Below are 22,921 nucleotides of genomic sequence, written 5' to 3'. Positions count from 1 at the left end.
GGTTGCAAAAAATGTATGCCTCCAGCAATGCCTTCCTCTTGGAGTTTCCCACGTGCCACCATGATTGGAGGCAAGCCCTGTGTCTTTCAGCTTGTCAATTTTCCTATTTCGAAGCCACACATGGTGCCACTGGCCCATCATCCCAGTACCCAGAAGGGTCAGGAGTTCAAGCCTGGTCTTTCAAATTTCTTATTTGCAGCAGCAGCCAAGCTAAGCTCCGTAGGGATGGCTCAGGACTTAACTCTCAGACAAATCAGACACAGGGAGCATTGGAAGACACAGGCCTGGAGAGGACAAGGGGCATTCGACCCAGAGCTAGAGATATGGTCTGTCCTTGGTCCCGAGGGCCTCATACCAGGTAATTATTCTACCACTCTGAGGCTGGCCTGGGCCCAGTCTTTCACATCCTACCCACAACTCGAACCCGACAGGCTGCCTGTCTCGTGGATATTCACATGCGAGGTGGGCTGAGGGCATCAGCCTAGCTCTGCTCACATCGGCCACCTCATGGTCATGACTGAGTCTGGCTAAAACATCATGGTAGAAAAACATGCTGTGGGACATGCTACGCTGTCAAAGGTTGGTTCGGTACACACAGACCTGGAGGTGCACCGACCGGGAAAGGGAAGCACAGCTTATCCACCTGATACAGCCGAGGTCTGAAAAGACACAAGGAACACGAGATGGGCAGGCAGGCAGGTGTACAATGCTTGCTTATGTCACAGGGGCACGGCTACATGGAGATAAAGCAGCATGTGGTTCAAAGGACATCATCCGGAGCATAAAGTCGGCCCACAGAGAGAAAGCATTTACTAAGTGTTAACTGAGGAGCTTGGCTTTGACCCCAGGGCTCTGTACCAAGTGGCCCAAGTGACAAGTGATTGCAGCAGCACCATTTGCCATCACCCAGAGGTAAACAACTCGCTCCATTCTGCAGATGGACAGAGGTAGCCTGACACCCGATGATGCATGTTTAGCCACAGAAAGGATTGGACAGCTCAATGTGTCAGGGAGAAAATCAGAAAATCACTGAGGATGAACTTTCTGGAAACTGACAGGGTGACAGCTGCTTGGCATGTGAACATGTCTGATGTGACAGACAAGCTGAAATGAAAAAGCCCAGCACAAACATTTACTCTTCACAGAATTGTCTGACACAGTCTTATTGGGCGGTGGTGACACACACCTTTAATCCCAGTATTTAAGGCAGGCGGAGGAAGGGGGATCTCTGAGTTTGAGGACAGCCTGGTCTACAGGCGCAGTTCCAGGATAGCCAGGGTTATACAGAGAAATCCTGTCTTGAAAAACAGACAGAAGACAGTCTTGCTGTGTAGCTCAGGCTGGCCTTGCGTTTGTGACCTTACCAGCCGAGGCCACAGGCTCACTGGTCATACCCAGCAAGAGCAGCTCCTAAAGACAGCTGCCTACTGCTGCCAAAGCAGGGCCTGGAAACCAGCTTCCTCCTGTGTGGAGCAGAGCTCTGGGGCCAACCTTTCAGGAAAGTCACTGGGTCACAGGCGTCTGCAATGCGCCTGCTGCTGCCCAGACGCTCGCTATGAGGCTGGCCGCACAGGTGCTCTGGGGAAGGTCCACTCTCCTCACTCTCCTGTCCCAGAGTAGCTCTGCATCCACAGGCTCTAATGTCACCTGAAGATTCCTCTTTAGACAGGGAGAAATGTGGAAGATGAACCACGTCTGTCTGTCTTCTAACAGTCACAAAGAAGGCACTCCTGGTCAGTGTAGCTGTGAGCTGGCCTCTTGGTAACAGCCTAGATGCTGGCCGACTGTACAGCTGGGTGTGTGGTCAGCGGTCGGTGGTAGGGGGCCAGTTCTTCTCAACGTCGCCGTGCATAGCCTTTGGGAGCCACTCACAGTACTCGGCCAGCAGGTCTGCGGGAACAGTGGCCAGGGTTAGAGGGCGAGGGCAGGGGCCTGCTTGGCTGGACAAACCACCATGGCCCATGGTTTGGTTAGGTCCTTCCACCGAGCAATGTCCCCTGACCCCAGCTGAGTCACACTCACATTTGGGGTTTTTCTTCCATGCAGCCAGCAGGGAATCACGGGAATCAGCCTTCTGGGCCACAAGGGCTCTCAATAGGGTCTCTGTCCTGGGCTGCAGCCTGTAGACAAGGAATAGCTACTAGACCCCGAACCACGGATGGACAGATGGTGTACATAGAAAGCCTCACATACACAGTGGCGTGCAGCACTCCCCAGCACCCCTTCCTACTCACACCCACCCATCCCCGTGAAGTACACAGATATTCTTCATCAGGAGGGGACATTGGACTAGAATGGGTTCTACTGTCAAGACTGGGATTCATTAAGGAGGGGACACAGAAAAGTGAAAGAGTCAAGATTGAGATGATGTAGCCACTGGGAGTGTAACAGGTGGGACAGGGAATCCCAAGTTAGGGATGCAGGGGTCCCTGCCATTTTTAGGAGAGGTGAAATGTCGGAGGCCCACTGACAGCCAAAGAATGAAAGAGGCTCCCGTGGTTGTCGCAGCCTCAGAGAAACCTCTCTGCCACTGCCCATCTTGGTATTTTCGGAATACACTCTTGTACCTGGCCCAAGTCTTCAGCATGGTGTTGGGGCTAGATAGCAGGCAGCTCTTGAATGAAGCCAACTTTCGGAAGACCTGGCGAGGGAGCACAGGATGGTTGAGTGGGGCCTGCATTTCGTGATGCCTAGGAGACAGGCTACAGGTAGCCCAAGAACCTACCTGTCCCTCCAGCAGAAACCGTGCAAAGTACTTGTAGCGGTCAATGCCTTCAGGGAAGTCCACCTGGACGGCAGGGAGTGGCCAGCCCACGCGGTCTGGGGGATAGGAATGTGATAAAGGACAATTGTTGTGTCTATCCTCCCAAGCCCTTCAGAGGAGCAGGAGGGCTAGAGTGACCCCCTCAGGCACATGTTCAAGAGAAGTGCATGAGCTGATGAGTCCAGGAAACCCAGTAGCTGTAGGTAGCCAGGCCACCAAGGAAGTGGCCCCAACTCACAGAACACGCTGGCCCGGTGGCACAGCACCCGTCCTGACTCTGGACAGTAAGTGGGGGCTGGCTCCTCCAAGGGCGCGTCGAACTGGCAGTAGGAGGGCAGCAGGGAAGGGATCCACTGGATTTCCACAGTGGAGACACCTGAGGCCAGGAGAGGGCAGTCAGGCCTCACATGCTCTCCTAGACAGGGTGTTCCACAGCGCCCAGTGATGTCACCCTGTGGCCACTATGCAGTACCTTTCATGTACATCTTGGTGGTCTCCACAATTTCCTGGTAGACCACGAACTCAGGCAACTCTCTGAAGAGAACAGAGCTGGGGTGGATGAAGACGGGGTCATCTAGAAGAGGGGTCTGCAGAGAGGTGGATGGAGGTTCAGGTCAGAGAAAAACCTGAGCACTCTCAGCTCTTCAAGTCTACCCTCGGGATCCAACCATCAAGCCAGGGAGCCAATGACCAGGCACTACCCAGGATTCATTGCTCTTTGGCCATCAACAGAGCTGAAGCCTGGGGCTGGGAAGACGGCTCAATGAATAACACTTGCCATACCAGCCTGCTGACCTCGGATGCCTGCCTGTGCACGTGTGCCCACCCCTTACTGAAGCAGAGCTCAGCCCAGTGAGACAGCTCAGCAGATAAAGGCCACCAGGCCTGGTGACATGAGTTTAATACCTGGGACCCACATGGTAGGAGGAGAAAAAGATTCCTGCAATCTTCTGATTTCCCTACATGAACCACAGTAGCGTACCCAAACCCACAGAACAAAACACAATCTCCTGTGGGGGCCTTGACCCTAGCACTTAGGAGGGTGAGGCAGGAAGATCAACCTGGTTCAAATAGAGCAGGTGTGGATGGACCCCAGAGATACAATGCTGGGGGAGGGAGGGAGCCCCAGCACACCGAACTCCTGAGCCAGAGGAGGAAGGTGGCTCAGGCTTCCTCAGGATAGAGAAACTGTCTCAAGTTGACGGTGCTGGTGAATAGTGAGCCAGGGGGTTGACCTTATGGTGTAAAATGTATCTCTAGAAAGTAACCATGAAGCCGAGGGTGACACCCTATGCTCCAACAAATGACAGCCCTCACCTACTCTTTGGTGAGAGTTTTCTCAGAGGTTACAGGGTCAGTCAGCAAGGGGAAGCCCATGTCCCACCTTGTAGGCATTCTTCCACTTGGGGTCCAGCAGGTCCTCACTCTGAACCCGGCGGGCCAGGTGGTCACCCAGACCAGCTGCCATGATTTGTCGCAGGTAGGTCACCTGGCTCTCGGTAGGAGGCTGCATTTTGGGGTCCAGGAAAAGCCCGGCCTCCGGGCACACGGCATTGACTGCGTGAGGAAGGTGAGAAAGGGGTACAGGAAGTCTAGATCAGAGGAAGGTTGACGGTCCTTCAGAAATCACTCAGCACTTGGGCCTCTCCCACACAGTGCTGGTTTCTGATACAGAGGCCAACAGTGGTTCAGCCCAGAGCCCCTTCTGAAACTAAAATCTAGAGTCTCATGCCAGCAAAGCCCTGACAGGGGACAGTCACCCCAGGTTCCCATGGGATAGGATAGTTACAGGAACCTCAGCCCTGTCCATCTCTCTGCTGAAAGGTGGCCAGGAGAGGCCTGTGGCCCTACATGGCCACCTGCTGTCATAAGTGTTAGGTGGCTGTCCACAATCGCAGGCCATTGCACCTGAAGATATGGCTCCATGCGTGTGATCACTGGCAGGAAGCAGGCCACAGTGATGCCCTGCTCCTAGGGAAGTGTGGGTTAGAAAACAGCCACTGATCCCTGAAGCCTACAGCTGCTAGACCAGCACTGAGTTTCCAACTGGATGACACCTTCACCCAGTGGTCACCCTGGATCTTAAGATGGGGACATTCCTTGAGTAGAGGTAGCAGGAGCCACCTGTGGCTGAGTAGGAATCCTGTTGAGAACTCTGGGGACATGTGGGAGGGAAGAAAGGTCCTGGCTGGAACAGGGGAAGAGGACCAGAGGGGCAGCCTTCCAGGTCAGTGTGCAGGGGAACCTGTGTAAGGGCACTGGATACTGACTTGGGGCTGGTGTCTTAGTGGGCAGGCAAATGAGCAAGTGTGGAATCTCTATCACACCAAACCCACAGAGGGACAGTCTGTCCACACTGTCACCTGGGCTATACCTGCGGTGGTCAGCTGGCCACGCAGGCGCCGGATCTCTAGCATGGCCTTGTAGCGCAGTCCGTTAGCTTGGCAGAACTGGGGTGAGCAGCCAGCGTACTCACAGGCTCCCACAGCACCTGTAGAGCAGGGTAGGGCGTTCTCACTGCTTGGCTCCCATCTGCCCCAAGCTACCAATCACTCCCTTTCATGCCCTAGAGGTGGCACTAACCCAGCAACACCATGAGGTCGCCAAGCTTCAGAGAAGCCCCCTGCCCGGCCCAGGTCCTCTTCATCTGGGCCACACGGGTTCGACGGCCCTTCAGCTCTGCAAGCTCCTCTTCACTGGCAGCAGGTCTGCAAACACACACGGCCGGCTGGGCCTCAGCCCACCACCCTCGGGGATGATCCCCAGGGTCTCCAAAGCCTCACTCCCTTGCCCTTCTTTCAGATAAGAGAGAGCACAGAGGGCTCCGAGGGACAGGCTGTCCCTAACCCACCTGTCCAGCTCCTCAAACAGCTCACGCACAGTCATGGCAGCTACAATGGCAATGGTGTAGGGCAGGCAGCCGTGCTGCTGGCTCAGTGCCAGCATCTTGGCATAGCGGGGTGCCACGGGGAAGGTGGACATGGTCCGCCCCAGCGCGGTGATGGGGCAGCTCAGCTGTGACATCTGTAGCTTCTTCATTCTGGGGACGAGGGACACAGCCGGTAAGAACCATGGAGCCTGTGCTTAGAGGTTCTGGGAGGCTCTGCACATGCTTGGGTTTACCCCCCAACTCCTACCTTTCCTGTTTCGGAGGCGCCTGCAGGGCCCCCAGGGCAATCAGCAGCTCTTCCGCAGCAATGAGGGCCTCCACGGACGGAGGTGTGGGGAACGGGAAGTTGATGACCTGAGCCACAGGAAGGCACAGTGATGCAGAGAAGCAGGCCCCATGAGGTCACAGCACTGGCTGCAGCAGGTGCTGCTCCCCTTTCCCTCAGCCTGTCCCCAGGTCACGGGGTCATGCTAAATGGGACATAGGGCCTGGGTGCCCAGGAAGTTGCCAAGGTATCTTCAGGTCCATGTGCTGGGATGATCCCAAGTTAAACATCCTGTGTGCCAGGGGCTATCTGTATCAACTAAAATCTAGGAGTTCATAATCAACAACACGTGAACCCTCATGCAATATTTAGGAAAACAGGTATTATATTTGAAAAATATAACTGTGGCCATGGGTGTCACGGGGATGAACAGAAAGTTCTCAGTGATGCCCTAAAGTGATTTGTCTTGATTTTGAATCAGTTGTTTGTAACAAATAAAAAAAAAAAAATCACTGGGGATTCCCACCCCTCAGAAAGGGGCAGATTTCTTCACTGAAGAGATGGGAGCAACGGTCTGTACCGCTGCATGCAGTGAGGATACAGTCTTAATTTTCAGACCCAGACCTTGCCAGACGTAGTGGCGCACACCTTTAATCCCAGCAGAGAGGCAGCAGCAGGCAGATCTCTGTGAGTTTGAACCTGGTCTACATAGGGAGGTCCTGGTCACCCACAGCTACGTAGTGAGGCCCTGGCTCAAAATAGAGGGAGAGAAAGACACGGTTTCACTCTGCTGAAACTCATGTTTCAGTCTGTCCTTAAGCCATAATAATCCTCCTGCCTCAGCCTTCAGCTGTTGAGGGTATAGATGTGAGCTACTATGCCATCTTCCTATCTCTACCTCCTAAGTGTTGGGGTTTCAGGTGTGCACCCCACACCCAGTGCATGTGGTGCTGGGTATTGAACTTAGGCCTTCCCGTGTGCAAGGCAAGCATTCAACTTATAAGCCACATCCCCAGCCAAGGGTACATGTGCATTCGTTTGTTTGGATTTTTTTGCTTTTTGTTTGTTTTTTGTTTGTTTCAAGACAGGGTTTCTCTGTGTAGCCCTGGACCAGACTGCCCTTGAACCCTGAGATCTGCCAGCCTCTTCCTCCTGAGTGCCGGGATTAAAGGCATGTGCTACCATTTCCTGGCTGTATTCTTTACTTTTAAGGGTCTTTTATTTTACATTTTTTTATTCTGTGTGTGCGTATGGGTGCACACACGCCAAGGAGCAAGTGTGGAGGGCAGAGAACGGCGTGCAGGAGGTGGTGCTCCCCTTCTACCATGTGGTCCTCCAAACTTAAGTCAGCAGGCTTGGCAGCAGGCGCCTTTACTGGCTGAGCCACCTCTCGAGACCAAGCAAGAGTCTATTTTTAACTTTTCTTTTGGGTTCTGGGACAGGACCAGGATCAGATGCATTTTCAGCCTTCTGGGTTCTGTAGGTCACTAGAAGGTTCTTGAACAGACTGTCTCTTCCCTGCCTTGGTTTCCCTATCTGTTAAGTGGGTATGTTAGCATTCTGTAAACACATCAGAGTATCTGGCTGTCATGTGACAAGGGTTGGGGGCCAACATACAGCATGGACCCTCTTTGCTGCACCAGCCCATCCTGGAGTGGAGAGAAGAACCCCAACTCCATCAGAGGACCAAGTCAGTGAAGCCTGAATTCAGGAATTAGCAAGACATCTGAGTGTGCATAAGTTGTGTGGACCTGGCTATCCATGCGCCTGTCTCCCAGAAGGAAAGCTGTCCTCATTAGAAACTGAAGGCCACCAGGGCACCTTCTGACTGATGGCCCCTCGGCATACCACTCCAGCTGGTTCCCCAGCAGGCGTGGCTCTGGGGTGATGGAACGCACCAGGCTGAGATGGAGCGGAAGGGCAGTGGCTATGGCCAAGACTGACCTTCTCAATGTTGAGCGCTTTCATTTGCAGGATCAAGTCCTCCACTGGTCTGCGGGTTATCTCTGGAGGAGGAAACTGCTCAAAGTCCCCGAAAACAGCCGAGGAATACAGCCTGAGTGGAGAGAGGAAGTAGGGGCCAGAAAGAAGAAAGTTTAGCAAGACTTCTGGGCCAAGCACGCCCAGCACTCAGAGCCAGGCCCTTGCCTTACCAGGGCAGTGAGTCCCACCTCCAGCTTCCCCGACTATATTCTCTTGTTTAAGTTTCCATTCTATAAAGTGGTGTTGGAAGAAAAGCAGTAAAGCTACTCAGAGTAACGTTAGGAGAAAATAGTGGCCAGTGACATAACTAACATGGATTTAACTGACTCTCAGATGTCAGAAGAAGCCTCTCCTCCAAGCCACCAGCAGATGGATGGAGCCTAACTTAGAACTGAGGACAGTTCCCGAGAAGGCAGAGGCAGGCAGGCAATGCACAGGGTAAGAGCACTTGCCTGAGGGAGCACAGACCCAAAGACATCGACACAATGAGAGGAAGGTGTGAAAGGAGAACCTGGGAACCTCGTGATTGAGAGCTCCACAGGGCCAAAGATGAGCACAGACATTCAAACTGACGCAGGGACACATGTATGCACAACAGGATAAAGGACAACCACCTGAAAGTCCAGCAGACATGGACAGCAACAGTGACAGGGCAATGGAAAAGGGACTCAGCCACCACGAGAAACAGGGTAAGATGACCTTGAAAACTCATCATACTGGGTGGTGAACCCTGACAGACGGTGACACCTTCTAGGGTGCCCTCAGGGAGTGACCACTCACAGGAGTGCTGCCCTGATGGTGGTGACAACAGTGGCCCACCTATGAAAGTATTTAGAACATGGACTACTGCATCAGCTGTTGCCCACCAGGCAAAGGAAAGGCGTGGGAAGGGCTGTGGTGCTCCTGAGAGCACACAGCCCACTGCAGAGGGGCAACTGCAGTTCTGCTTCTCATGATACAGGGACAAGTGGCCTACCTATAGCAGTGGCCTGGCTCTGTCCGGCCAGCACGACCAGCCCGCTGGTCAGCGGATGCTTGGGAGACCCAGGTGACACGGAAGGAGGACACACCTGTGACTCGGTCATAATAGCGTTTTTTGACTTTCCCACAGTCTACCACATACTTGATACCCGGGATGGTGAGGGATGTTTCGGCCACATTGGTGGCTATAACGCACAGCCTCGTCCCCTCTGGAGGAGGTTTGAAGACCTGGGAAGTGGGAGTGGACAACAACAGAATCAGGCGAGACAGCAGTTGGACAGACTGCTGTCAGCTAGGCAAGGTCCACCGCTGCCCACCAAGCTCCAAGCACAACCATCAGGGGCGGTTTCTATCATGTCTCCCACTATCAGGGGCTGGTCAGTAAGCAGACGGAAAAGCTTAACCCATCCCATCTTAATGCTCTAAAGAGCTGTCCCCATTACCTGTGCCTGCTTCTCAGGAGCCAGCAAAGAGTAGAGTGGGAGCACGTGAAGGGGCAGGGAGGCATCTGGCTGCTCACCTGCAGTCAAGCATGGGATATCAGAGTACAGGTTGAAGAATTGCCAAAGGCATAGGCCTGCTTCTAGCTGCCTGGCTGCCCCCAAATCCCCACCCACCCCACACAAGTGAGAGGCCCTACCCAGTCCCAGGCTTGGGGGCTCTTGTTCAGTCTAGGAAGCTCATGAAAGCTGTCCCTGGTGCCCAGCATGAGCCTGCGATGGCTGCCACACAGCAGTATCCCTTGAGAGTAAGGTGGCCCCAGTCCCTGTATGTGTCCAGGCAGGTGGCAGGCTGTGCTTGTACAGAAAGAGCCCTTTTGGATCACAAAATCCATTGAAGTCTCTCTCTAAGGATACCCAGTCTTGTGCTGAGTTCAAGCCAGTATTCTGAACAGCCGGGATGGAAAGTGTGTGCTAGCCCAAGCTGGGTAACAAGGAGCTGCCCATCAACGTACTGGGGGGGTGGGGGGGACCTCCCAGAATCTAGGCACCTTCTCAGTTGCATGAGGCCTGTGTCAGCCCAGGAAGGGCCAGCCTGGGGATGGTGACCCCAGCACTGTTATCAAAGTATTGAGACCTTAGGAGACTCCAGTGGACAAAGCCACCCAAAAGGGCCATCTCTGTGCTCACATAGCAGCAGGAGCCAGGATGTATTTGGCCACATGCATGAGGACAGGACTTAGATTCTTCTAGTCCCAATGGCCCACAGGGCCTATCATGCTATAGGGGCTCAGCAGACCCGTGCTGACATCAGAGAGCCACGAACCCGAGGGCAGAGCTCTGGCCGGTCGCACCTTCATTTGCCTCACTGTCACCAAGGTCCAGATCTAGGTCAGAGCCCAGGGCCTCCTCCTCGTCGTCCATCTCTGCCTCCCTGTCCTCATCGCCTTCGCCGGCTGGCAGTACAGAGTAATTGTCCAGGTTGATCTGGGGCAAGGCCTGAGGAGATGCCAACATCATGGGCTCAGGCAACCTGGGTGTGATCCAAGCCACACCCGGGGTCACACGAGGTAAGGTCACTAAACACTGCGCTGGAGAGCAGCTGAGCAGTTAACAGCACTTGTTCTTACAAAGGACCTGGGTCTGAGTCCCAGCATCCACATCACAACCATCTCTAATTCCAGTTCCAGAGGGTCTGACTCCTCCGTCTGACCTCCAGGCATGCACATACATAGACACAGACAAACACCCATGCACATAAACTAAAATGAATCTAAAGATATTTTCGAAATTCAGGTATGAGTTAGGTGCGGTAGTGTATACCTTTATTCCCAGTATTCAGGAGGCAGAGACAAATGGATGTTTGTGAGTTCAAAGCCAGCCTACTCTACATAGCAATTAGTGACATTGTGTATGAATAAGCAGATGGATGGATGGATGGATGGATGGATGGATGGATGGATGGATGGAAAGCACGGGGTCATCTCACAAGGCTGTTGTGAGCTATGTACATAGAGTCTGACAGGCTGCCTGGCCTACCTTATGTGCCACTGAGGGTAGAGGCCACTGAGAAGCCACTGACACTGCATCCAGCTATCAGGGTTCCTGGGGTGGCCCCTCCCCTGGCTGGCCCCTCAGTTTCAGACTGCAGATCTCCCTACTTCGGCAAGTACCTACGGCTCTATTTGAGCTCTAGGATCCTCTCGGGCCGACCCTGTGTTGTAAATCATAACACACCCCAACCTTGCCACCTCTAGAACTGTAACCCACCAGGACTCTGTGCTGTGGAAAGGGGCCGGACCAGTGTAACCCAGAAACCCCACGTGGCTCCCCGCCACATTAGATGAAATGGACTTTTACTTTCTTTCATGCTAGTGACCCTTAAATTCAACTAGAGAGTGCAGGTCTCCCCAGATTTCCACATACCATGGCCTGGGCCTTCCTAGCCCTTGTCCGGGACTTCTTAAACCTCCGCATCCCTTCTGCTGAGTCCTCTTCCATTTCTGTGAAGGAGAGGGGGGAGGGAGGAGACTTCTGTGGCAACGCAGGCAGTTGGCCCTCCACTCTTGTCACTCACAGCAGAACTGCTGCAACGATGGGCACACTGTTTTGGGGTCACAAGGGCACAGGATCTCTCTCCTCAAGGACACTGAGGTGGAGGCCGACACCCCAGTCAGGGCGCCAGTTGCCAGGCTCAGGGGTAGCAGGCATAGAGAGCTCTGACAGGAGGCTACGGGTAGTTAGTTACCTTGTGGCTGGGAGCAACGGATGGGGAAGGCCTTCCTAAGCCGTCGGCAAAGTGCATGCACCTCGGCCTGTCCTGTGAGAAACACCAGGATGCCACCTGCAGAGAGAACCAAGCCAGTCACCTGACAGACTTATCCTTGCAAGCACCTGCTGAGAGGCTGGGAGGAGCTAGGACCCAGGGACACAGGTTCGGAATGGGTGGAAGCTAATTACCCAAGGCCAGCAGAGGGGTGAGGGCACCTCACAGCAAGCCCAATAGGGCTTGCTGCGCCTGGACTCTAAAGACCAGAGGCCGCCATGCTTGCTCTTCCCCAGAGGATGCTTCGAAACCCACCTCTGCCTTAGATATGAGGGGCACTTGGGCTTAGGTTGAGAAGTGGCCATGCCACCATGGTTTGACTGTTCCCTGTGCTGTGCCAGTCCCGTCAGGCCTCACCTGCAGGCAGCATCCGGTGGATCTTGCAGACCTTCCTAAAGCATTCGCCACTGTAGTCATCCAATGGGGTCCGCTTGTTGAAATGTACCGTCACAGGGAACTGCCTAGACTCAACCTGTGACAGGTCCGCAAAGGTAAGAGAGGCCACAGCCCAGAAGTCTGTCTGACTTCTGAACTAACCCCTACCCCCCCAGTTCTCACATGTCAAGGGCAGGTCGAAGCTGGTAGGGGCTTACCCAAAACTCACCTTGATGACTGGGGGAGGTGTGGTGAAGAGCCGCTGGTTCTGGGTGAAGTCCTCTACCCGGAGCGTGGCAGACATGATGAGCAGCTTAAGCGGCAGGTGCCTCTGTGGAAGATGAGATAGTCCGCTGACTCGGGCACAGCATGGACACAGTGTGCATGGGACTATGGACCTCAGTTCCGTGGTTATAAATAACCAGCAAATGCAGTCCTCAGGGTGCCTCCATGGGACATGAAACCCAGCCATGGCGCCTTTCCACTTGGGTTCTGTAGGTCACACAGGCCAGAGCCCTGGCCATGAACTCATCTAAAGGGGCCATGGCAGGATCCCACCTTCATGAAGGATGGGGTGAGGAAGGGCTCGGCTGATGGCCTCCAGCCCACAATCCTGAATTGGCCTAGTGCCTGCCACCTTGACCAAGGGTGGCTCCAGGAGGGCAGGAATGGCATACCACCCTTTCCTGGTCACTGTCCATCCCGAGTGCCCTGAATGTGGCTGGGCACATGACACCCCTGGGACACCCACCTCTCCACTAGGCTGTCTGTTGAGGGACAGAAACAGGGCTGCTCATCAAGTTTCCTTCAGATAGTATGTCCCCAAAGCTGGTCCCTCGCATCCACTGTCTGAGCACAGAGCTAGAAAGAGGGGCAGGCTTGGGGAGGGAGGAGTAGGCCTGGGGAGCAGAGGGCTCAACCCAGCAGTCTATGAATCCGCAGCCTGACGCTGGCTCCAGCTGGCTCCAGCAAGGCCTGCCCAGTTTTCGATTTCTGCCTGAGCCTCTAATGAGGAGAGATCACTTACTATGCATTGTACTGGACCAGGTGTGTGAGTTAACAGGACAGCACTGAATGATACAGCCTGGCACTGGTAATGACTCTCGCCCAGGGAAGCTGTGTCCTCTGTGCCCCTCCCAGCTCCAGCCCCTGACAAGATGATTTTAGTCTGCCCTCCCTGCGTACTTCCCACACACCTTGGCCCGGAGAGCCACAATTCGGGACAGGAGGCCGAGAAGGATGTCTGTGTAGACGCTCCGCTCATGGGCTTCATCGATGATCACTACCTTGTATTTCAGCAGCAGGAAGTCCTGTGGAGGAGGGAGAGTTACACTAGAGTGTCACTAAGGCCCCATAATCACAGACACTGAACCATGTGACCAAACCCCAGACTGGGTCCACTCCCTCAGCAGCCCTTAGAGGCCCAAGGGAGAAGCAGCAGGGCATCCTGACTGCCTGCAGCTACTGTGCATGGCCAGGAGCCAGGCTGCTATTGCTTGCTGCAAGTTCTCCTTATTCTTTTCAAGATTCCTGTCCTCTCTACCTTACTTCCTTTCGACAGGCTCTCATTTATCCCAGGTTAGCTTTGAACTACAAGACCAAGAATGACCTTGAACTGCTTCTTTTTTTTTTTTTTTTTAAAGGGGTTATTTATTTATTTTATTTATATGAGTACACCATAGTTGTCTTCAGGCACACCAGAAGAGTGCAGCAGATCACATTAGAGATGGTTGTGAGCCACCATGTGGTTGCTAGGAACTGAACTCAGGACCTCTGGAAGAGCAGTCAGTGCTCTTAACTGCTGAGCCATCTCTCCAGCCCGACCTTGAACTTCTTATTCTCTTGACCTCACCTCCTAAGTGGTTGGGTAACAGCAGATTTTTTGGTTTGTTCTGTTTTGGTTTTTGTGTGGGTGAGGCTAGGGCTGGATCCCAGGGCTTCGGGCATGCTAGAGAAACGCCCTACTAACTGAGCCACATCCCCAGTCCCTGTAGCAAAAATGGATATGCAAAGTAACCTTACTTACTCACCCTATGGCTTCTCTGTTCACATGGACCCCGTGCGTGCCCTCTGCCACTGACTGTCTGCTTTGATTCTATGGGGCGCCACCATATCAAGTAACTGAGGTTCCAAGGGTGGACATGCTCAACGCCACACGTGGCAGGCACACACTGGTGATCACAACCAAGGTGGAATTCTACTCTCCCCACTCTGTGTCCTGTACAAGACCCAGATAGGCAACCGACCTTCTGGATCTCTTTGAGCAGGACACCATCTGTCATGAACTTGATCCTGGTTTCTTCTGTCACATTCCCTTCGTAGCGGATCTGGTAGGAGACAACCCTATGGGGAGAAGATCCGTCTCAGGGCTGGCAATGTCACTGACAATATGATAGAGATGCTACAGGGCTGGGCAGGGCTGGCAGCTACTGACACCCTCAGGTACCCGGGCCTCATTATCCTCTCTATTTGTGGACGGATAAACGTTTTACAACTAAAAAGTTAAAAATTGGGCTGGAGAGATGGCTCAGTGGTTAGAAGCACTGACTGCTCTTCCAGAAGTCCTGAGTTCAATTCCCAGCTACCACATGGTGGCTCACAACCATCTGTAATGGGATCTGATGCCCTCTTCAGGTGTGTCTGAAGACAGTGACAGTGTATATAATAATAAATCTTTTTTAAAAAAAATCTTTAGGGGCTGGGGATTTAGCTCAGTGGTAGAGCGCTTACCTAGGAAGCGCAAGGCCCTGGGTTCGGTCCCCAGCTCCGAAAAAAAGAACCAAAAAAAAAAAAAAAAAAAATCTTTAAAAAGAAAAAACAAGTTAAAAATTTAAGGCTGGGGGGTTGGAGATTTAGCTCAGTGGTAGAGTGCTTGCCTAGCAAGCGCAAGGCCCTGGGTTCGGTCCCCAGCTCCGGAAAAAAAAAAAAAAATTTAAGGCTGGTAGTGGAGTGGCTGCCTAGTACCTACAAGGCCCCGAATTCCATTCCCAGCACCACGGTGTAAAGAAAGTCCCAGACAGAGGGTTTCAGGATTGGAATTCCATGTTTACATGGCCTCACAGCACTGGCTCGCTAGCAGGCTGCCACTTGCTTCTCTCCTATGCAGGCACACTGTCCTCCAGCAAGCACTGGGTGTCTGGATGGCTCCTTCCCGGCCAGCAACCCCTGCCTCAGGAGGCTGAGGTCTCTGCTGGACCATCTCTGGGAGTGAGGCAAAATGACTCCCATCTGTACACGCCTTCCAGCAAGTCTGCAAAGTCCTCTCTATCCCCAAGAGTCTGGGCCTCACCGATGTGACAGGTTCATCTCCTTGGCCACCCGCTGGGACATGGCCACCGCAGCCACTCGGCGGGGTTCTGTGACACCAATGATGCTGTCCTCACTGGGGAAGAAGACACATCAGCCATGACTGACTGTCCCAGAGCCACACACATACACTTGAACATCGCTAGTCACTGAGGGTGAGACCCAGAGAACAGGATACAAACACCACTTGCCCAGTGTCAGTACAGCATAGCCACAGGACTGCCAGGGGACAGTGTCACAGCACGGATGGAGACCTAGCAGAACTTGGTATGTGGCCAGGGCGCAGCTCCAAGGGATGCTATTAGAATGAGGAACTGTCTTCTGGGGGAGGGTCTGAGCTGCATATCATTCCTGAATAGACTAAGTGCATGGACTGCTAAGTCCAGAGAACGCCTGAGCTCAGACGACAGGTACGAGTACAACTTCAAATGCTGACAGAGCGGGGCCCAGGTGAAGAGAACCTTGGCAACTCTTCTGCCCACTGGTTTAACTTCATGCTGAATTGAGGTGGGTGTCGGGATACAGAAAAATCACAGAGTGCACAGAACCTGGCAACACTAGGAAACACATTACTCCATGTGCCTGGCACCGTGGTGCTTTTGTCACTGAACCCATGTGACCACTGAGTCTAGTGTCATCCCCATCTCTCAGTGTAAGGTCACATAGTACACAAAGTAGAGCCAGGATTGGGTTTGCTGGAGCTCAGGCTCTTAAGGTTCTTGGAACCTAAGTGCCCAGTGTCCCCAGAGAGTAGAGGGACACCCCTGGCCCAGCCCTACCTGCTGTAGCCTGCTTCGTAGAGAAACTGGGGCACCTGTGTAGTCTTCCCACTGCCGGTCTCACCACACACAATGACAATGGGGTGCTCAGCCACCGCCTCCATGATGGCTTGCTCTTCAGCGAGGATCGGGAGCTTGAGCCGCTCCTCCTGTGGGAGAAGAAGTTAGTACTAGAGAGACGGGCCGCAGAGAGCAGGTGAGGAGGTACCCCACTCACACAGAGGCCATGCAGGGTGACACTGTCTAAAGTGCACAGCCAGGGGCTGGAGAGGTGACCTGGTAGTTAAGAGCACTGGCTGCTCTTGCAGAGGACCTGAGTTTGACTTCAAGCAGCCACATGGCGGCTTACAACCCCCTTAAGTCCAGTTCCAACGGAACCAATGCCTTCACCTGACCTCTGCAGGGATGCATGTGGTGCACGTACATACAGGCATGCAGAACGCCCATACATACAACCATGTCCCCGTTCTAAAGTGGAGACTTGAGGTGCCTTTCTATCGAGAGGTCCCACTAACCTGTCCCTCTAACCACGAAGAGAAGGACAAACCTGCATTTCAGGGGTGCGGTTCACGGGGATGAACACAGCTGGCTTGGCCAGGGCTGGAGGCGGGGCAGAGGCTGGGGTTTCTGGAGGTGCAGAGGTCCCAGGTGGAGGGGGCTGTGGGGTGGGTACAGGGCTCTTGATCTCAGAAGTAGCTGGTGGCGGATGCACTAGGTCTGCCCCTGTGCTGGTCCTAGGCTGGTCAGCTGTGACTTCCTCAGGCTCTGAATCTTCTGAAGCCTCAGAGTCTTCCTCTGTTGATGATGACCTGTGGCGCTTCCGGTGGGCCCCACTGAGGCTACTGACTTTCTCCTGGCCCTGGGCAGCAGGCTGGTCAGGCTTCCTCCTGGGAGAGCAAAGACTTGAGGCAGGGATCTTAGGACATCTGACACAGTTATGGGGGTCTCTCGCCAGAGGCTATACTGTATCTACCTTAGGACCTTTGCACTGGCAGTTCCTACCCTGAGACACACTTCCTGTAGATTGTCACACTCAAGTGTCTGCTCAAAGTCACTTACCAGAGAGACTGTGTGTCACTGAGTTCAGTCCCAGATGCCAGTCCCTTAAGTCCTAGATGGCCCCTTGTTTCTATCTTACCTTTGGGTTCATTTTCTGGATGCAGATATATGAGTATTTGGCTAACGAGCACCAGTGTTTTCCAAAGGGAAAGAAACATTTTGTTCCTTGCTCTACCTCAGGTCCAGTGAGGCTGGGGCAGTACGCACTCACCCAACAGCAGTGCCCTGAACTTCTCTAAGCTGTGTGTGCATGTGTGCGTGCGTGTGTGTGCGCTCGAGAGTGTGTACGCTTATGTACGCACAGGGACTGTTCTGGGGTGCATGTCCTCCAGGAATGCCAGCCTGGGGTGGCCCCACAGATCCAATGGTCAAGCCCAGGTGGGAAGTGGGATTTCAGTGTGAAGCCACTGAATTCTTGATGTGACACAGAATAGTCAGAGATGATCTCATGGCAAGTGGGGCCTTTGAGGTGCAAAATCAAGGTCATGACCGATAAGGAGCTGACCTACTTGTGACATATAAGATGCCAGGTAGGTGCATGGCTAGAGGGTCATTCAGTATGGATCACCCTCCACTCCCCGCCCCTCCCCTTGTAAGACAACATGAGATATAAGCCCTCGGGCTCCGTGACTCACTCTTTGATATGATACATGCGGTCCCCGGTGCCTAGCTTGGCTGTGGTGTAGAACAGACTCATTTCGGCCTCCGACACTTGGACTTCACTCAGTTTCTGGAGCAGTTCGGCACGCTGGGAAAGATATGAGTGCATTGGCTACCAGGCAGCTAATGACCACTGACCAGGTCCCCAGGTCTTCTCCTGGGGAGGCCAGGCTTTCAGGGGATCTTAGCCTAGTTAATACTAGACTTTAAATAGTAGGGCAAGAAGATGTCACCCAACAGCTGTTCTGAACACACAGCTTAGCGCTTCCTTTGCCATTAACAGCAGCCAGCATCATGGGCCACAGCTCTGTAGCGCCGTGTGCTATAAACACTGGCGCTGTCCCAATGCACAGCAGCCAGACTGAGTAAAGCACGGTACACGCTGCTGTCCTCAGGATAGATATGACTTCTCATTTGGCCAGTCCCTAGGCTACCCAAACGGCCACGTGATTTCTTTCATCCCCTGTGAGCTGTAGCCGGTTTGGCTTCGTTGATTTTTTTTTTTTTTTTTTTTTTTTTTGCTGTGTCTGTTTGTTTATGTTTTATATACACACCTCTTCACGTACATGATTTTTTCCATCAGGCCATCATCACACTCAGAGGCTCGATGGGATGCCACATGTAGCTAGTGGCTACCGTGTCACTGGACAGGTAAGAAACACTCCCCTCCTTTCAGCGAGTCCCACTAGACAATCTTGCTGCAGAAATTACATGGAGGGAAAGACTCCCCTCCAGCCCGCTGACCTGGAGAGCTGGGGCAGACCAGCCACACGAGGCATACCTGGCTCTTCTTCTCCTTCTGTTCTAAGACCTTCTGTAGCACCTTCCTCTCCTTCTTCGTCAGGGGCTTCCTCTCTTTCTTGGATGGAGGAGGCGCCTTGGTCTTCTTCTTCTTCCTCCCAGGCAGCACCAGGGCGTTGCTGGCATCTACCCCTTTCAACACATCCTTGTCTGAAAAGACAGCCACGGTCTCACCAGGGGGCAAGAAGTCACAGGGTGGGGGTTGGGGATTTAGCTCAGTGGTACAGCGCTTGCCTAGGAAGCGCAAGGCCCTGGGTTCGGTCCCCAGCTCCGAAAAAAAGAACCAAAAAAAAAAAAAAAAAAAAAAAAAAGAAGTTGTCACAGGGTGTCCTAGAGGCTCACTCATGACAAACATCAGAGGAGGTCACCACCTCCTGCAGGTGGCCCACAGCACCTCCCAATCTCTGAGTGCGAAACGAGGGTCTGTGGGTCACAACTGTTAGCATTACCAGGAGGGGCTGGGGATGGAGCTCAGGTGGGAGGGAACCTGGCTACCATGCTGAGAGCCCTGGGTTCCAACCCCAGCATAAAACCAAGTATGGCAGTTCGGGACTGTACTCATTTGAGAGAGACAGCAATAGGGCTAGAAGTTCAATCGCCCCCTGACTACACACACAGGCCAGCCTGGGATACGTGGAACCCTGAAGAATGCTCACAACCTGGCTACTGACCTGTGGGCTGTGCCAGAGGCTGTTATGATTCCACCGAGGAAAAGTTCCGTCCCATTTTATAGATATGAAAACAAAGGCAGAAGTATGTGAAGTGACATGCCCCAAGTCTAGGTCTCAGGAGCCGGGAAGACATACTTGATTCTACTGGATCAGATCGCTTTAGCTCTACTCTCCTCCCGAACCAGCCTGATCCTGACCATACCTTCTACTATTCCAACCAATACCTTCCTCCCTTCAGGACCCCAGGGAGCATCTGAGATGAAGCGTGAGTCCTTTTCACGAGATCTGGGTCAGCACCCTCCTCCCAACTCTCCTCCACTCCCCTCTCCTTCAGGGCTGGACCCTTCTCAGCGAGCCAAAACTTCACTCATCAGACGTAAGTAAGTGCCATCTATATACAAAAGTGTTTATGCCCCCCACACCCCCCAACTTGCCTGTCTTGAACAGCTGAGTCAATAGCTTCTAGTTTTCCTTCGAACATCTGCAGAGCCTCAAGTACTCCCACCCCACATCTGCCTTCTCCAGCGGCCTGACCAATGCCCATGCACATCACCTTTGTGCTTACACACAGTCTCAGTCAGCAACTCAGGCCAGCTCTCTTTTGGAATACACCACAATCCAAACACTATCTCCCTGCTCCAAGCACCAACTCTAGCTTCCTACCCCATCTTCCTTCAACCTGTGTTGCTTTTCCTTATTGGCCCAACCGATATGTCATGGTTACACATTATCCTTCATCTGTCCCTCTTCTGCTAAGTCTTCTATAGTTCCTCACTTCCTCTGTTAGAAGCTGGGGATTAGGCTGGAGAGATGGCTCAGAGGTTAAGAGCACTGACTGCTCTTCCAGAGGTCCTGAGTTCAATTCCCAGCAACCACATGGTGGCTCACAATCTTCTGGTGTGTCTGAAGAAAGCTATAGTATACTCATATAAACAAACAAAAAAATCTTAAAAAAAAAAAGAAGTTGGGGATAAGGTAATGTCCTGCTTTGTAGCCCTAAGGGAGCCTGGTACAGGTTATGTAGCCCAACTGCCCTCAGGTGCACATCTCTCCCTACAGCCAGGTTTACAAATCTCTCTCAGACACACAGCCTTTTTGCTTGTTTGTTCTCACTATGTAGCCCAGGTTTCCCTCAAACTTGTAGGCATCCTCTTACAGAAAACTCCTAATCCTGGGGTTACAGCACTGAGCTATCATAGTCAGCCACTCCTCACTTTTAAAATCTCAATCATTTCTACAACCCGCAAACTCCGATGTCCCCTAGCCCCTGGGTTTCCCTCTCATCTTCACCCAGGTTTCTTGAAGGTTTTGGCATTTTACTATCCATGGTGGGTCTTTCCCAGCACAGCACTCTCTCCCATCTTCGGCTCTATCTCTCTGGTACTCACCCCTGTGCCTGCCATATTCTACACATTTTATCGTTTCTCTGTGCTGGTCTTCTCCGGGTAAGCAGGGCATGCCTGGAGTGTCAGGGTTTTCCATCTCCACTTCCGCTGTCACTACTCCCAGAGACCAGAATAAGTGTCCCCTGTGCTCACAGGCGCCCCAGTACCCAAGCATTGCAATTAGCCTAGCGCACGGCTAACGGGCCGGGTCTGAAGCACCACATTTACGGGTCTCTGGAAAGGAGATGATTATGATCGGCCTGGGAATGGATGCAAAGAACTAATCTGCGCGTCATATTCTGAGCAGTAGCCCCATGCCCCGGGAGAGAGGCTGTCACGCCCCCTGTTCGGGTCATGTGGAACCCGGCTCCCACTCCAGGGACCCTCCCCAGCTTCTCACCCTCCAGCTCCAGCCGCACGGGAGGCGCTTCAGGACCCTTGGCGGGCCGGGATTCCGCCTGCAGCCGCCCCTTCACGTTGTAGCGGCGTCGCAGCTTCCCCATGGTTCCTTCGCCACGCGCGTGGCTCACTCAGACAAACTCTCTGGGAACCTGAACCAAGCTGCGAGACTTCCGGGTTGCGCATGCGCAAGAGCCGCACTTCAGCAGCTGAGGGGCGGGACTGGAGGCCCGACCTGCCGGAAAGGGAGGTCCTAGCGGAAGAGGCGGGCGTACTCTGTCTGTGGGAGGTCCCTATGTAAATAAGGGGGCTGGGCCTAGACCTGCGGGAAGAGCTTGAGTTTATGATCAAACTTGTCTTCCTGCCAGATATCGGACTTTTGAACTGTATAATAATATTAATTTGGGGCTGAAGAGATGGCTGAGCTGTTAAGAGCAATGGCTGCTCTTGCAGAGAATCTGGCTTCGATTCCTAACACCCACATGGCAGTTCACAACCGTTCCAGGTGATCCATCTTCTGGCCTCCTTGGGAACCATGCTAATGTGCATACTCAAATACATACGTAAAAAATACACACTCTCGGGGTTGGGGATTTAGCTCAGTGGTAGAGCGCTTGCCTAGCAAGCGCAAGGCCCTGGGTTCGGTCCCCAGCTCCGAAAAATAGAAAAGAAAAAAAAAAAATACACACTCTCACACATACACATGTCAAAATACAGTAAGTCACCAGACGTGGGAGCACTTGCTTTTAATCCCAGCCACCACTCAGAAGGCAGAGGTAAGTAGATTTCTGTGAGTTTGTGACCAGCCTGGTGTATGTATGTATGTATGAATTTGACTAAACATAAAAACATACATACAGGGTTGGGGTTAGCTCAGTGGTAGAGCGCTTGCCTAGCAAGCGCAAGGCCCTGGGTTCGGTCCCCAGCTCGGAAAAAAAAAAAAAAACCAAACATACATACATATTTCCAGATAAGCCATAGCGACATAGTAAGACCTTGTCTCAAAAATAGGGGCTAGTAGGTGGATCTCTGGGTTCAAAGCTAACCTGGTCTACAGAGCAAGTTCCAGGATAGCCAGGGGCACACAAGAGAAACCCTGTCTCCAAAACGCCAAAATAAATAAATAAATAATAGGGGGCTGGAGAGATGGCTCAGTGGTTAAGAGTACTTGCTGCTCTTACAGAGGACCCAGTTTTAGTTCCTAGCCCCCACACAGTGGCTCACCACCATTGCTAATGCCAGTACCTTCTGACCTTTGAGAGCACTGGCTACACTTATGGTGCACATAATACATTACCATGGTATGCAGGGAAAGCACTCACATAAGTATACATCTTTAGTATGAATTTGACTAAACATATAGACTATAACTCTGCCCCTAATACAAACGTCTCCTCTCTCCTTATTTTGTTCATCTGTGTTTTCTGATAACCCCCACAGGTCGGGTGAGTTAGTTCCACAGGGAAAAGGGTAAAATATTTCCAAGGCAGGAACAGAAAATGTAAAAAGAAGACATCTTAAATGGTTTAAAACCCACTCTGTCACTTGATCTGAGGTGCACTCGGAAACATTTCTGAACCCTGTAATTACCTTGCAAATAGAATAGTTATATTGTGCCACACCTTTTTTCTGTTTAAGAATTAATCTGAAGGGGGTGTGGTGGCACACTGAAATTCCAGATCTTGGAAGGTAGAAGCAGAAAGATAAGAAGTTCAAAGGTGGCCCTGTCTATAGAGGAAAGGGGCAGCGCAGCTTAACTGAAACTCTACCTCAAAAAGGAAGGAAAAGAAAAAAAAAGATAAAAAGGGGAGAAAAAAAGAGCCAGTTTGGGTTACAT

General features: G+C 52.7%; 1 protein-coding gene across 4 annotated transcripts; it reads right to left on the bottom strand.

The window, feature by feature from the left end:
• Positions 1-1,162: 1,162 nt before the first annotated feature.
• On the bottom strand, positions 1,163-21,289 carry Dhx37 (DEAH-box helicase 37). Of its 4 annotated transcripts, NM_001105926.2 has the most exons (27): positions 21,086-21,270; positions 18,610-18,779; positions 17,804-17,916; positions 16,657-16,996; positions 16,110-16,258; positions 15,314-15,406; positions 14,271-14,367; positions 13,221-13,334; positions 12,254-12,355; positions 12,007-12,121; positions 11,572-11,667; positions 11,250-11,326; positions 10,178-10,322; positions 9,327-9,403; positions 8,879-9,111; positions 7,864-7,975; positions 5,902-6,008; positions 5,616-5,804; positions 5,348-5,472; positions 5,139-5,255; positions 4,149-4,321; positions 3,237-3,351; positions 3,003-3,140; positions 2,726-2,820; positions 2,568-2,641; positions 2,023-2,120; positions 1,163-1,890 (listed from the first exon to the last, which is right to left on the bottom strand). In NM_001105926.2, exons 1-27 carry the CDS (start codon positions 21,186-21,188, stop codon positions 1,805-1,807), a joined length of 3,453 nt encoding a protein of 1,150 aa, NP_001099396.2. In that variant the 5' UTR covers positions 21,189-21,270; the 3' UTR covers positions 1,163-1,804. The 4 variants fall into 4 exon arrangements, with proteins under 4 accessions (NP_001099396.2, XP_063127241.1, XP_063127240.1 ...); XM_063271170.1 differs by lacking the exons at positions 1,163-1,890; positions 2,023-2,120; positions 2,568-2,641; ... (6 more) ...; positions 5,616-5,804; positions 5,902-6,008 and adding an exon at positions 6,285-6,667 and having other exon boundaries at positions 21,086-21,289; XM_063271171.1 differs by lacking the exons at positions 11,250-11,326; positions 11,572-11,667; positions 12,007-12,121; ... (7 more) ...; positions 18,610-18,779; positions 21,086-21,270 and having other exon boundaries at positions 10,150-10,316.
• Positions 21,290-22,921: the final 1,632 nt, after the last annotated feature.

Source organism: Rattus norvegicus, chromosome 12 (assembly GCF_036323735.1).
Source record: "Rattus norvegicus strain BN/NHsdMcwi chromosome 12, GRCr8, whole genome shotgun sequence".
Classification (NCBI taxonomy): domain Eukaryota; kingdom Metazoa; phylum Chordata; class Mammalia; order Rodentia; family Muridae; genus Rattus; species Rattus norvegicus.
Note: the sequence above shows the minus strand (reverse complement) of the source record. Positions and strands in the feature narration are given on the sequence as shown.